Source organism: Misgurnus anguillicaudatus, chromosome 2 (genome assembly GCF_027580225.2).
Source record: "Misgurnus anguillicaudatus chromosome 2, ASM2758022v2, whole genome shotgun sequence".
Lineage (NCBI taxonomy): Eukaryota > Metazoa > Chordata > Actinopteri > Cypriniformes > Cobitidae > Misgurnus > Misgurnus anguillicaudatus.
Window position 1 is genome coordinate 46231631 of NC_073338.2, and position 15872 is coordinate 46247502.

General features: G+C 44.1%; 3 protein-coding genes across 3 annotated transcripts; all 3 read left to right on the plus strand.

Annotated features, from left to right (window-relative positions):
* The first annotated feature begins 947 nt into the window (after window positions 1-947).
* Window positions 948-7474, plus strand: LOC129435314 (uncharacterized). The gene is made up of 5 exons (XM_073858402.1): window positions 948-1332; window positions 5671-5802; window positions 6411-6490; window positions 6583-7278; window positions 7364-7474. The coding sequence occupies exons 1-5, from the start codon at window positions 1266-1268 to the stop codon at window positions 7472-7474; spliced, it is 1086 nt and encodes a 361-aa protein (XP_073714503.1). The 5' UTR covers window positions 948-1265.
* A 21-nt stretch (window positions 7475-7495) lies between these two features.
* Window positions 7496-12189, plus strand: LOC141351485 (uncharacterized). The gene has a single exon (XM_073858403.1). It carries the CDS (start codon window positions 7642-7644, stop codon window positions 12187-12189), a length of 4548 nt encoding a protein of 1515 aa, XP_073714504.1. The 5' UTR covers window positions 7496-7641.
* On the plus strand, window positions 12187-15664 carry LOC141351487 (uncharacterized). Its single transcript, XM_073858407.1, has 2 exons — window positions 12187-15300; window positions 15393-15664. Exons 1-2 carry the CDS (start codon window positions 12189-12191, stop codon window positions 15662-15664), a joined length of 3384 nt encoding a protein of 1127 aa, XP_073714508.1. The 5' UTR covers window positions 12187-12188.
* The last annotated feature ends 208 nt before the right edge of the window (window positions 15665-15872 follow it).

Here is a 15872-nt window from a genome sequence, read left to right on the forward strand (position 1 = left end):
AAAAGTCATTTACAAAAATGCAATTATCTCTGTATTTTTGAAGAAACACATATTTGAGAGGTTATAAAAATAGAACACATGAAGATAGGATGAAACTTTATTTTTTTCAATTTGTTTGTTTATTTCTTTGTTTGTTTGTTTAAAAGCAGAGGGTCTGTTCTATCATTTTAAATATATTGTCAATTTAACCTACAATTTAACCTAAGTTTTGACCTGTGTTAGGTTGACATAACTTATGAAATCAAGTTAAAAAAGTTTAACTTAATTTTTATGTTACTTTAACTTAACAAATTGTATTGATTTGACCAGAGGTGGAAAGAGTAATACAATATTCTACTCGAGTAAAAGTACAGTTACTTGAATTATATTTTACTTGAGTACAAGTAAAGTTACTGGTCTAAAAATGTACTCAAGTAAAAGTTTTAACTTTACTCAGAGTAAAAGTTTATATTTTACAATGGGGTGAGGTGGGGGATTCTGAAGATAATGCACATGGTGTCCAAAACGATTGGCACGTTGTGAAAATGAGCGGTAATAAACCCTGATGGCAATTCTGTACTCACTAGCGTGAAACCTACCTTCCATACAGTATGAAACACTCGCTTCCTGTCAGTGGAAAGTGGTTGCTTAAATATGGCCAGGGGTTTCTTATTGAATTGAGGGTCTGCATCAGCTGGCACCTGTCTTGTCCGTTTCCATGGTTCTTTTTATGAGTTTAGTACGTTATTCTGCCCATCAATCAATCATCCGTGCACACCTTTATCACCTTGATTTTTTATATTTATTTTTTTTACTCAGTAACAGATATGATTTAAGTTGTAACGAAGTACAATACTTTAAACAAAACAGACTTAAGGAAAAGTAAAATTACATAAACTGTAAATACAAAAACGAATACTCAAAAAAAGTAGAAGTAGGTAACGTAACGAGTAAATGTAATCCGATACTTTCCACATCTGGATTTGACAAATATATTTTAGTGCACTTACTGTAAAACAGCGTTTATTACCAAAGGTAATACTGTAAGAGCCTGTAGTACACTAAAACAAATTTGTTGTTAAATGTTCATTTGGTTTGTTGATAAAAAGCAGAACTGCATTAAGATTCTGGGTACTAAGAAGTTTTCTCATAATTGGCCAGAAATTATTTGCTGCAGGAAACCATTAATAATTTTGATTTCCTCATTGATGGGAATCCACGTGACCTGTGCAGCATAAAATAAACCTCAAACACATCAGTCTACACAACACACACACTGGGTCAGGATGATGGCTTTACACACTGCACTCTTCTTATTGTTCCTGCTACAGAAAGTCACGAGCCAGCAATCAGGTAAGCTGGACAACATACACACAGCATATAAGTGTATCAATCATTATATGGTTTGCCTAAATTATGCTTATAACATACAAAACAGTGTTTTGCATAAATCTGTTACACTGTTGAATTGGAAACATTAAATGATATCTTCCACAGTAAAAAAGTTGGTTTAATGTTAAAAAAGTTGGTTGCCTTATATGTTTAAGTTAAATTAACTAAAAATTTTAAGATAACCCAATATTTTTTCACAAATTAACTAAGATTTTTAGGTTGATTTAGTTTAAAATTTTAGGGCAATCAGGTAACCTCCTTTTTTGAATCTTTATTTACAATGCAGTTGCAAGTAATGGATTACATATACATTATTTTTGATTTACATAGACAATGCATTTGGTTAATGATGTATTGTTTTACTGCGAGCAAGCAACTTTTTGTTAAATCATTTCTGCTTATTTGTAAAAGGTGTGTTCAAATGCACTACAATTATAGATACACTGTAAAAAAATTATAATTGTTTTGTCAAATTAACATATATTTTATGTTACTTTAACTTAACATAGTAGGTTGAATTGACTTACAAAACCAAGTTGTTTAACGTCATGATGCTTTTTTCAGTGTATGTTACTATCATAGAGTAAAGTTAGAATGTATTTTATCGTTTCATTTGCACATTATATACTCAAACTGTTTTATTATTTATACCAAAACTATACTGTATACATTAACTGGCCAGTAACTGATATTACCATACTTAGTCTGGTACAGTATTTCTTCATTTTAGTAATTGTAGCCGTATTAATATACTGTAATCTAATATATGATGGAAAAATAAATGTGTATCAGACTGGAACATCTTGTTGCTCGACCCATAAACTGAATGGTATTTAAAATCCTGTGATAGCAATAATATTTATTATTTATACAGTACACAATGACGTCTCGCATACCTTGAAACAGTAAAATGAAAGAAATTCCTAATGTTGTGACCCAGTCATAAGGGTCTTTCTTTAATTGAGATGTATACATTATCTGAATGCTGAATAAATAAGTTTTCCATTGATGTATGGTTTGTTCGGATAGGAAACTATTTGAAAATCTGGAATCTAATATTAAGAAAATCGCCTTTAAAGATGTTCAAATGAAGTCCTTAGCAACACATATTACTATGATAAATATATTTTTTATATATTTGTGGTAGGAGATTTACAAAATAACTTCATGGAACATGATCTTTACTTAATATCCTAATGGTTTTTCTATCATTTTGACCCATTCAATGTATTGGTGGCGATTGTTACAAATATACCCGTGTGACTTGTGACTTTTGGTTTTGTGTTGCAAGTATTTCACATTTTCAGGATTAAGTTTTAAACTGAACATTCGGGTGCGGTATTTACAGTACAACATATATCTACAGCATATACTTCAGCAGAGGAGAAAAACATAAAAGGGTACTTCGGTGAAATGTTGTTTTGTTTGTAATTCTTTTGCATTGTTATGTTTGTACATAAATCCTTAAGGGATAGTCAATGTTTTCCATCTGTGGAACATACTGTAACAGGAGAAATGGTTCTAGAATTTTGTCTTTGCCCCTTATGTTGTTCATTACAATCTTTTGTGTTCCACAGAAGCACCGGGGTGAGTTACCAGTGTTCAAATTGAGGGGCTGGGGGGGTCCTGGACCTTCTATAAGCATTAAAGGACCCTAAAATATAAATTAGGGGGTTCCCCTGGATTTTATTAAAATTAAAATATTACATGAATTTAAAATTCTCGTGCTACACTGCATGGCACAATGCAATACTGTCCATTATTTGTCCCAATTTTGCAATAAACTATAAACTAATAAAAAAATTATGTCTGAAATAAATGGAGGAATTAACAGATTGTTAGGTTTAGGATTGGGTTAGGGATTGGGCTTTTTAGAAAATTGTAATTTTGGGTTTCTTTGATTAAAATCTTGATCCAGGATCACATCTTATTTTCTGAAAGGGGAACCCAATAATCTTTGACATAATTCGAACACTGTGAATAACTGATGACAGTCTTCATTTTTGTGTGAAATATCCATCTCTGCAATCATTTTTGTGTGAAATATCCATCTCTGCAATAAACAGGGGTGCCTATATGCTTTCGCTGATTTTGGGCCCTATTTTAACGATCTAAGCGCATTGTCTAAAGCGCACAGCGCAACGTCTAAATGGGCGTGTCCGAATCCACTTTTGCTAATTTAACGACGGGAAAAATCGTTTTTGCGCCGAGCGCATGGTCGAAAAGGATAGGTCCTATTGTAATGGGAGTATTTTGGGCGTAACGTGCAGTAAACCAATGAGAGTCACAGCTCTCATTCCCTTTAAAAGCAAGTTGCGCTGGCGCTATGTCTAATCCCTATTTAGATGACGGACTTTGTAAACTGAAAAACTAAGCGGAGGTAGAAGATCCCCAGTTTAAGATTAATGTTAAATAATTGTGTTGTTTTTCACTTATATTGAAATTGTTATTTTTTTATTAAAACCTTTAAAACCCGTTTTCTTTTAGTCATGGAAGTAAAAAGCAGGCTTGTAATTGCTTTAAATGTATGGCTATCCAATATCATCAAAACATAATTTACAAGTATGTAAGAAAAGGTTTGTACTCTAAAAATACTTTATTTGTAACAAACAGGAGATAAAGAAATTACAAACGGCTCTCCTCGCGTTTCAGCACTTTGGACAGCGTTTTTTTTAGCAAAGAGTTTTTTTAAGCATTACTTACAAATGTTTCTCATCTCGCCATATCCACAGGTACATCATATACAATAAATCCGTTAGGTAGCATTTAAAAAAAACATTTAAAAACAGACGCATTTGTTTAAAGTAAAGCATTTATTTACTTACCAGGCTGCAGGTAAAGCAGCTCTTTGCGCCTTCTAACGTCTCATAATCAGTCCTCATTTATAAATATGTCCAAGAGACTCAATAATAATCTCTTAAATTCAATCCTTTAATCTTTCATATTTAAAAGCATTTTTGTGCTGCTGCGCATTTATGTACTTTGTGATAAGCAAACCCGCGTTGTCCTCCCGTTTATAGGCGCATATTACTAATGCGCTCTTTAAATAACATAAAACATATTGCGCCATTGACTTTAGACTTTAGACCAGGTTTTTGTTGGTCAATGGCGTAGTCTATTTTAGTTGCCTCAAAATAGCAACGCGCCAACAATGCGCCTGAACACACCTCGTTTTTCAGACCAGAACGCCCATGGGCGCAAAGGGGGCGCAAATGCATTTGCTATTTAAACAACGCGGCGCTAAACGTGAAAATTAGGGTGGAAACTAGCGAAAGACACTTGCGTCGCGCATTGCGCTGCATTGCGCCGGGTGTAAGATAGAGCCCTTTATCTTTCCTTTAGTGTATGTGTGTTTGTACATGTAAACAATCCTCAACAATAAAAATCACAAAGTCCACATTAAAGGGAGTTGTCAGGGAGTGTTTTTTAAGTCTCTATTCACTGCTGGTAGTTTCCAGCCTGATCTCACGAGAATTTGAGTTGGCTAATTTGTAACACCAATAACAAAACCCCACCCCTAACTCCAACGTCACAGTTTTAATACAGAATTAATACAAATTGGACACTGCATAATATATGTATAAATTGCCATGAGATAGCGATGGTAATTCTGTGGCTAATGATTCAGCTACACTTGAGATAACTTGACAGTGCGAAGAGAAGACTAATGTGGGCTTTATACTTCTGCGTTGATTGTACTGCATGGCCTTTGCAGAGATGCAAACTCTATGCAGTAGCCTACGGCGTAGCTTTCTTCAGCTGTTGCTCTGCTACTAAGGTTACAAGCGTGGATACTGCCTACTAGTGTTCTGCATGTGTAATTGCACGTTGATGCAAACAATGGCGCAGAAGTATAACAAAGCTAGGGCATATGCCCTTAAGTATAATGAGCCCTTAACAGTGCATTTCATCATGTAAATATCAGCCCTATAACTTAATAATCCCTTCAAAGACCTCATTAAAGCTTTAAAAACTTGTTTGCGAAAGCTTACAGCAGCACTCAACATGCTAAACGGTCCGGTAGTGAGGTTCAGGCACTGCAGTTTTCACTGATGCCTTTTTATATTGGAGAAGCTGAGAAGTAAGTGACAACAGACTGGGCCAGTTTGACCAATCAAAGCTTTTCAGAAGGCAGGGTTTCCGGGAAAGTCCGGATGTAACAGAGTGTTTGAGGCAGACTGGGAAGAGAAGAGCAACAATAATGTAAAATATTTGATAAACGTGTTTTTCACAATCTCAAGACATTGAAAACTGATGTAGTAGGTACTCTTTAATGTCTTAGGTCTGATTGTCTTTCAGCCTCATGTTTGGAGCCCACAGTGCTTTGCTGTTCTGGACACAATCGTAGCTGCTATCGTGGATGTTATTGTGATGAGGCCTGTGTCACCACTGAGGACTGTTGTAGGGACTACAATCAAACCTGCGCTTTAAGTAAGACTAAATATTTTTAAAACAAATTTAAAAACATTGTTTATCTTTAACATACATTTTTATATGTTGTGTAATTTGTACAAAAAGTGCAGCATACAAAAAGGAACACATAAACAAACATTTGTTTTTCCTTTGTTCACTATATATTGTTTCCGTGAATGCAGTGCCTACAGTATCATCACCAACTTCACACCGATTTCCATTACCAAAACCATTACCAACATCTCTGTCATTACTGTCATCATCCTCACTTTCAGCATCACCAATAACATTTTTCATCGTCCTCAACATTATCACCAACCTTAACAGAGTCATCCTCACAACCTCACAACTATCTTCACCCACCTTACACTCACAACACCAATCTCAGAACAATCACCAGCCTTAACAGAAACACCATACACACCTGCATCATCATCCTCACCAGTCTCATAAAATTTTTTGTCATCCACATCGTTAACCTCAGCACCACTTTCATCATTCTCGTCACCATTAACTTCACCATAATCGGCATATTTCACATCCACATTTTCAAAAAAAAAACAATTAATAGAATAAAACAGATTATATGAAATATTGTTAAAATTTTGACGTGGTAAACTTTTCAGATAAAAAAGTGATCATGGGTCTGCAAATACGTGTACGTGGCAGAGCCAGTAATGAAGTAGCAACGAGTGCTGTGCAGAATGTAAGTCATTAACCCAAACAGTGTACAGAGATTCAGTACAACACACTCAGATTAGAAAATACAATGAGTAATATCTTTGTCTTCTCTCATAGTTTATTCTGGACTCACTTTTGAGAAGCCTACAGTGTGATAACTGCAGTCTACAAGTAATGAAAGTTACTGCTAACACTACATCACCAACAAAGCCAACAACAACCACCACCCCACCAACAACACCAAAATCAACAATAACAAAGCCACCAATCACCACATCCCTGAGAACAACATTTACAACACAACCGATAATAACAAATCCACCAACCACCACTGATGCCCTAAAAACTACAACAAAAACATTGACCACAGAAATACCAACCACCACCTCAACAATACATTCAACAAAAACACATCCATCGACCACCACCACCCCAATAACAACGCAGTCGACAACATCACAAACAGCGACCACCACTGACGTCTCAACAACACTAACGAAGTCACCAGCGGCACAAACACTGATCACATCTGATGCCTCAACAACAACAATGCAGTCTACAATGTTACAGACACCAACCACCACAAATGCCTCAACAGTAACGCAGGTGACAACATCACAGACACCGACCACAACTGATGCCTCAACAACAGTAACGCAGTTGACACCTTCACAGACACCGACCACCAGAGATGTCTCAACAACAGAAACACAGTTGACAACATCACAGACACCGACTACCACTGATGATTTAACAACTGCCACGCAGTCGACAACGTCACAGACACCGACCAACACGGGCACGTCAACAACAGTAACGCAGCCGACAACATCACAGACACCGACCACCACTGATGCCTCAACAACAGCAACACTGACCACCACGGACACCTCAACAGCAGCAACACAAGCGAGAGTATCACAGACACAGTTCACCACGGACACCTCAACAACAGCAATGCAGTGGACATCACAGACACCAACCACCACTGGCACGTCAACAACAGTAACGCAGTCAACAACATCACAGACCCCGACCACCACGAAGGCCTCAACAACAGCAACACTGACCACCACAGATGCCTCAAAAACAGTAAAGCAGTCCACAACATCAAAGACACCAACCACCACGGACGCCTCAACAACATCGACCACCACTGATGCCTTAACAACTGCAATGCAGTCGACAACGTCACAGACACCGACCACCACTGATATCTCAACAACTGTAACGCAGTCGACAAAGTCACAAACACCGACCAACACAGATGCCCCAACAACATCAATGCAATCGACAATGTTACAGACACCGACCACCATGGAGAAGTCAACAACAGCAACACTGACCACCACGGATGCTTCAACAACAGCAACACTGATAACCAGGGATGCCTTAACAAAATTGACACAGTCTACAACATCACAGACACCGATCAACACGGGCACGTCAACAACAGTAACGCAGTCGAAAACATCACAGACCCCGACCACCAAGGAAGCCTCAACAACAGCAACACTGACCACCACGGAAAGCTCAACAACAGCAACACAAGCGAGAGTGTCACAGACACCGATCACCATGGACACCTCAACAACAGCAATGCAGTGGACATCACAGACACCAACCACCACTGGCACGTCAACAACAGTAACGCAGTCAACAACATCACAGACCCCGACCACCACGAAGGCCTCAACAACAGCAACACTGACCACCACGGAAGCCTCAAAAAAAGTAACGCGGTCCACAACATCACAGACACCGACCACCACTGATGCCTCAACAACAGTAATGCAGGCGACAACATCAGAGGCACCGACTACCACGGACGCCTCAACAACAGCAACATCGCCCACCACAGACGCCTCAACAACAGCAACATCGACCACCCTGGATGCCTCAACAAAAGTAATGCAGTCGACCACATCACAGACACCGACCACCACAGATGCCTCAACAATAGTAACGCAGTCGACAACATCACAGACACCGACCACCACAGATGCCTTAACAACAGTAACGCAGTCAACAACATCACAGACACCAACCACCACAGACCCCTCAACAACAGCAACATCGACCACCACAGATGCCTTAACAACAGTAACGCAGTCAACATCATCACAGACACCGACCACCACTGATATCTCAACAACTGCAACACAGTCGACAAAGTCACAAACACCGACCAACACAGATGCCCCAACAACATCAATGCAATCGACAATGTTACAGACACCGACCACCATGGAGAAGTCAGCAACACTGACCACCACGGAAGCCTCAAAAACAGTAACGCAGTCCACAACATCACAGACACCGACCACCACAAATGCCTTAACAACAGTAACGCAGTCGACAACATCACAGGCACCGACCACCACAGACCCCTCAACAACAGCAACATCGACCACCACAGATGCCTCAACAACTGTAACATCGACCACCCTGGATGCCTCAACAAAAGTAATGCAGTCAACCACATCACAGACACCAAACACCACAGATGCCTCAACAACAGCAACGCAGTCAACAACATCACAGACACCAACCACCACGGACGCCTCAACAACATCGACCACCACTGATGCCTTAACAACTGCAATGCAGTCGACAACGTCACAGACACCGACCACCACTGATATTTCAACAACTGTAACACAGACGACAAAGTCACAAGCACCAACCAACACAGATGCCCCAACAACATCAATGCAATCGACAATGTTACAGACACCGACCACCATGGAGAAGTCAACAACAGCAAAACTGACCACCACGGATGCTTCAACAACAGCAACACTGATAACCAGGGATGCCTTAACAACATTGACACAGTCGACAACATCACAGACACTGATCAACACGGGCACGTCAACAACAGTAACGCAGTCGAAAACATCACAGACCCCGACCACCACGGAAGCCTCAACAACAGCAACACTGACCACCACGGACACCTCAACAACAGCAACACAAGCGAGAGTGTCACAGACACCGATCACCACGGACACCTCAACAACAGCAATGCAGTGGACATCACAGACACCAACCACCACTGGCACGTCAACAACAGTAACACAGTCAACAACATCACAGACCCCGACCACCACGAAGGCCTTAACAACAGCAACACTGACCACCACAGAAGAGTCAAAAACACTAACGCAGTCCACAACATCACAGACACCGACCACCACTGATGCCTCAACAACAATAACGCAGTCGACAACATCACAGGCACCGAATACCACGGACGCCTCAATAACAGCAACATCGCCCACCACGGACGCCTCAACAACAGCAACATCGACCACCCTGGATGCCTCAACAAAAGTAATGCAGTCGACCACATCACAGACACCACCCACCACAGATGCCTTAACAACAGTAACGCAGTCGACAACATCACAGGCACCGACCACCACAGATGCCTTAACAACAGTAACGCAGTCAACAACATCACAGACACCGACCACCACAGACCCCTCAACAACAGCAACATCGACCACCACAGATGCCTTAACAACAGTAACGCAGTCAACAACATCACAGACACCGACCACCACTGATATCTCAACAACTGCAACACAGTCGACAAAGTCACAAACACCAACCAACACAGATGCCCCAACAACATCAATGCAATCGACAATGTTACAGACACCGACCACCATGGAGAAGTCAGCAACACTGACCACCACGGAAGCCTCAAAAACAGTAACGCAGTCCACAACATCACAGACACCGACCACCACAGATGCCTTAACAACAGTAACGCAGTCAACAACATCACAGACACCGACCACCACAGACCCCTCAACAACAGCAACATCGACCACCACAGATGCCTTAACAACAGCAACATCGACCACCACAGATGCCTTAACAACAGTAACGCAGTCAACAACATCACAGACACCAACCACCACAGATGCCTTAACAACAGTAATGCAGTCAACAACATCACAGACACCGATCACCACAGATCCCTCAACAACAGCAACATCGACCACCACAGATGCCTTAACAACAGTAATGCAGTCGACAACATCACAGACACCGACCACCACGGATATTTCAACAACTGTAACACAGACGACAAAGTCACAAGCACCAACCAACACAGATGCCCCAACAACATCAATGCAATCGACAATGTTACAGACACCGACCACCATGGAGAAGTCAACAACAGCAAAACTGACCACCACGGATGCTTCAACAACAGCAAAACTGATAACCAGGGATGCCTTAACAACATTGACACAGTCGACAACATCACAGACACTGATCAACACGGGCACGTCAACAACAGTAACGCAGTCGAAAACATCACAGACCCCGACCACCACGGAAGCCTCAACAACAGCAACACTGACCACCACGGACACCACAACAACAGCAACACAAGCGAAAGTGTCACAGACACCGATTACCACAGATACCTCAACAACAGCAATGCAGTGGACATCACAGACACCGACCACCACTGGCACGTCAACAACAGTAACGCAGTCAACAACATCAAAGACCCCGACCACCACGAAGGCCTCAACAACAGCAACACTGACCACCACAGAAGAGTCAAAAACAGTAACGCAGTCCACAACATCACAGACACCGACCACCACTGATGCCTCAACAACAGTAACGCAGTCGACAACATCACAGGCACCGACTACCACGGACGCCTCAATAACAGCAACATCGCCCACCACGGACGCCTCAACAACAGCAACATCGACCACCCTGGATGCCTCAACAAAAGTAATGCAGTCGACCACATCACAGACACTGACCACCAAAGATGCCTCAACAACAGTAACGCAGTCAACAACATCACAGACACCGACCACCACGGATGCCTCAACAACAGCAACACAGTCAACAACATCACAGACAACAACCACCACAGACGCCTCAACAACATCGACCACCACTGATGCCTTAACAACTGCAATGCAGTCGACAACGTCACAGACACCGACCACCACTGATATCTCAACAACTGTAACACAGTCGACAAAGTCACAAACACCGACCACCACAGATGCCCCAACAACATCAATGCAATCGACAATGTTACAGACACCGACCACCATGGAGAAGTCAACAACAGCAACACTGACCACCACGGATGCTTCAACAACAGCAACACTGATAACCAGGGATGCCTTAACAACAGTGACACAGTCGACAACATCACAGACACCGATCAACACGGGCACGTCAACAACAGTAACGCAGTCGAAAACATCACAGACCCCGACCACCACGGAAGCCTCAACAACAGCAACACTGACCACCACGGACACCTCAACAACAGCAACACAAGCGAGAGTGTCACAGACACCGATCACCACGGACACCTCAACAACAGCAATGCAGTGGACATCACAGACACCAACCACCACTGGCAGGTCAACCACAGTAACGCAGTCAACAACATCACAGACCCCGACTACCACGAAGGCCTCAACAACAGCAACACTGACCACCACAGAAGCCTCAAAAACAGTAACGCAGTCCACAACATCACAGACACCGACCACCACAGATGCCTCAACAACAGTAACGCAGTCGACAACATCACAGGCACCGATCCCCCCTCAACAACAGCAACATCGCCCACCACGGACGCCTCAACAACAGCAACATCGCCCACCACGGACGCCTCAACAACAGCAACATCGACCACCCTGGATGCCTCATCAAAAGTAATGCAGTCGACCACATCACAGACACCGACCACCACAGATGCCTCAACAACAGTAACGCAGTCGACAACATCACAGACACCGACCACCACAGATGCCTCAACAACAGTAACGCAGTCGACAACATCACAGACACCGACCACCACGGATGCCTCAACAACAGCAACGCAGTCAACAACATCACAGACAACAACCACCACAGATGCCTCAACAACATCGACCACCACTGATGCCTTAACAACTGCAATGCAGTCGACAACGTCACAGACACCGACCAACACAGATGCCCCAACAACATCAATGCAAACGACAATGTTACAGACACCGACCACCATGGAGAAGTCAACAACAGCAACACTGACCACCACAGAAGCCTCAAAAACAGTAACGCAGTCCACAACATCACAGACACTGACCACCACTGATGCCTCAACAACAGTAACGCAGTCGACAACATCACAGGCACTGACTACCACGGACGCCTCAACAACAGCAACATCGCCCACCACGGACGCCTCAACAACAGCAACATCGACCACCCTGGATGCCTCAACAAAAGTAATGCAGTCGACCACATCACAGACACCGACCACCACTGATGCCTCAACAACAGTAACGCAGTCGACAACATCACAGGCACCGACTACCACGGACGCCTCAACAACAGCAACATCGCCCACCACGGACGCCTCAACAACAGCAACACTGACCACCACGGACACCTCAACAACAGCAACACAAGCGAGAGTGTCAGAGACACTGATCACCATGGACACCTCAACAACAGCAATGCAGTGGACATCACAGACACCAACCACCACTGGCACGTCAACAACAGTAACGCAGTCAACAACATCACAGACCCCGACCACCACGAAGGCCTCAACAACAGCAACACTGACCACCACGGAAGCCTCAAAAACAGTAACGCAGTCCACAACATCACAGACACCGACCACCACTGATGCCTCAACAACAGTAACGCAGTCGACAACATCACAGACACCCACCACCACAGATGCCTCAACAACAGTAACGCAGTCGACAACATCACAGACACCGACCACCACGGATGCCTCAACAACAGCAACGCAGTCCACAACATCACAGACACTGACCACCACTGCTGCCTCAACAACAGTAATGCAGTGGACATCACAGACACCAACCACCACTGGCACGTCAACAACAGTAACGCAGTCAACAACATCACAGACCCCGACCACCACGAAGGCCTCAACAACAGCAACACTGACCACCACGGAAGCCTCAAAAACAGTAACGCAGTCCACAACATCACAGACACCGACCACCACTGATGCCTCAACAACAGTAACGCAGTCGACAACATCACAGGCACTGACTACCACGGACGCCTCAACAACAGCAACATCACCCACCACGGACGCCTCAACAACAGCAACATCGACCACCCTGGATGCCTCAACAAAAGTAATGCAGTCGACCACATCACAGACACCGACCACCACTGATGCCTCAACAACAGTAACGCAGTCGACAACATCACAGGCACCGACTACCACGGACGCCTCAACAACAGCAACATCGCCCACCACGGAAGCCTCAACAACAGCAACACAAGCGAGAGTGTCAGAGACACCGATCACCACGGACACCTCAACAACAGCAATGCAGTGGACATCACAGACACCAACCACCACTGGCACGTCAACAACAGTAACGCAGTCAACAACATCACAGACCCCGACCACCACGAAGGCCTCAACAACAGCAACACTGACCACCACGGAAGCCTCAAAAACAGTAACGCAGTCCACAACATCACAGACACCGACCACCACTGATGCCTCAACAACAGTAACGCAGTCGACAACATCACAGGCACCGACTACCACGGACGCCTCAACAACAGCAACATCGCCCACCACGGACGCCTCAACAACAGCAACATCGCCCACCACGGACGCCTCAACAACAGCAACATCGACCACCCTGGATGCCTCATCAAAAGTAATGCAGTCGACCACATCACAGACACCGACCACCACAGATGCCTCAACAACAGTAACGCAGTCGACAACATCACAGACACCGACCACCACAGATGCCTCAACAACAGTAACGCAGTCGACAACATCACAGACACCGACCACCACGGATGCCTCAACAACAGCAACGCAGTCAACAACATCACAGACAACAACCACCACAGACACCTCAACAACATCGACCACCACAGATGCCTTAACAACTGCAATGCAGTCGACAATGTCACAGACACCGACCAACACAGATGCCCCAACAACATCAATGCAAACGACAATGTTACAGACACCGTCCACCATGGAGAAGTCAACAACAGCAACACTGACCACCACAGAAGCCTCAAAAACAGTAACGCAGTCCACAACATCACAGACACTGACCACCACTGATGCCTCAACAACAGTAACGCAGTCGACAACATCACAGGCACTGACTACCACGGACGCCTCAACAACAGCAACATCGCCCACCACGGACGCCTCAACAACAGCAACATCGACCACCCTGGATGCCTCAACAAAAGTAATGCAGTCGACCACATCACAGACACCGACCACCACAGATGCCTCAACAACAGTAACGCAGTCGACAACATCACAGGCACCGACCACCACAGACCCCTCAACAACAGCAACATCGACCACCACAGATGCCTCAACAACAGCAACACTGACCACCACGGACACCTCAACAACAGCAACACAAGCGAGAGTGTCAGAGACACTGATCACCATGGACACCTCAACAACAGCAATGCAGTGGACATCACAGACACCAACCACCACTGGCACGTCAACAACAGTAACGCAGTCAACAACATCACAGACACCGACCACCACAGACCCCTCAACAACAGCAACATCGACCACCACAGATGCCTTAACAACAGTAACGCAGTCAACAACATCACAGACACCGACCACCACAGACCCCTCAACAACAGTATTGCAGTCGACAACATCACAGGCACCAACCACCACGGATGCCTCAACAACAGCAACGCAGTCCACAACATCACAGACACTGACCACCACTGCTGCCTCAACAACAGCAATGCAGTGGACATCACAGACACCAACCACCACTGGTAGGTCAACCACAGTAACGCAGTCAACAACATCACAGACCCCGACCACCACAGATGCCTTAACAACAGTAATGCAGTCGACAACATCACAGGCACCGACCACCACAGACCCCTCAACAACAGCAACATCGACCACCACAGATGCCTCAACAACAGCAACATCGACCACCACAGATGCCTCAACAAAAGTAATGCAGTCGACCACATCACAGACACCGACCACCACAGATGCCTCAACAATAGTAACGCAGTCGACAACATCACAGACACCGACCACCACGGATGCCTCAACAACAGCAACGCAGTCAACAACATCACAGACACCAACCACCACGGACGCCTCAACAACATCGACCACCACTGATGCCTTAACAACTGCAATGCAGTCGACAACGTCACAGACACCGACACTCCACTGATATCTCAACAACTTTAACACAGTCGACAAAGTCACAAACACCAACCAACACAGATGCCCCAACAACATCAACAACAGCAACAATGACCACCACGGACACCTCAACAACAGCAACACAAGCGAGAGTGTCACAGACACCGATCACCACGGACAC

Bases quoted from the DNA above. Each gene is read 5' to 3' on its own strand.
- LOC129435314 (XM_073858402.1), top strand. From the start codon at position 1,266: ATGATGGCTTTACACACTGCACTCTTCTTATTGTTCCTGCTACAGAAA. The intron at 6,491-6,582 runs GTAAGTCATTAA...CTTCTCTCATAG, and splicing joins CAACGAGTGCTGTGCAGAAT to TTTATTCTGGACTCACTTTT. The intron at 7,279-7,363 runs GTAACGCAGCCG...ACACCTCAACAG, and splicing joins ACACGGGCACGTCAACAACA to CAGCAACACAAGCGAGAGTA.
- LOC141351487 (XM_073858407.1), top strand. From the start codon at position 12,189: ATGCAGTCGACCACATCACAGACACCGACCACCACAGATGCCTCAACA. The intron at 15,301-15,392 runs GTAGGTCAACCA...ACAACATCACAG, and splicing joins ACAGACACCAACCACCACTG to GCACCGACCACCACAGACCC.
- LOC141351485 (XM_073858403.1), top strand. From the start codon at position 7,642: ATGCAGTCGACAACGTCACAGACACCGACCACCACTGATATCTCAACA.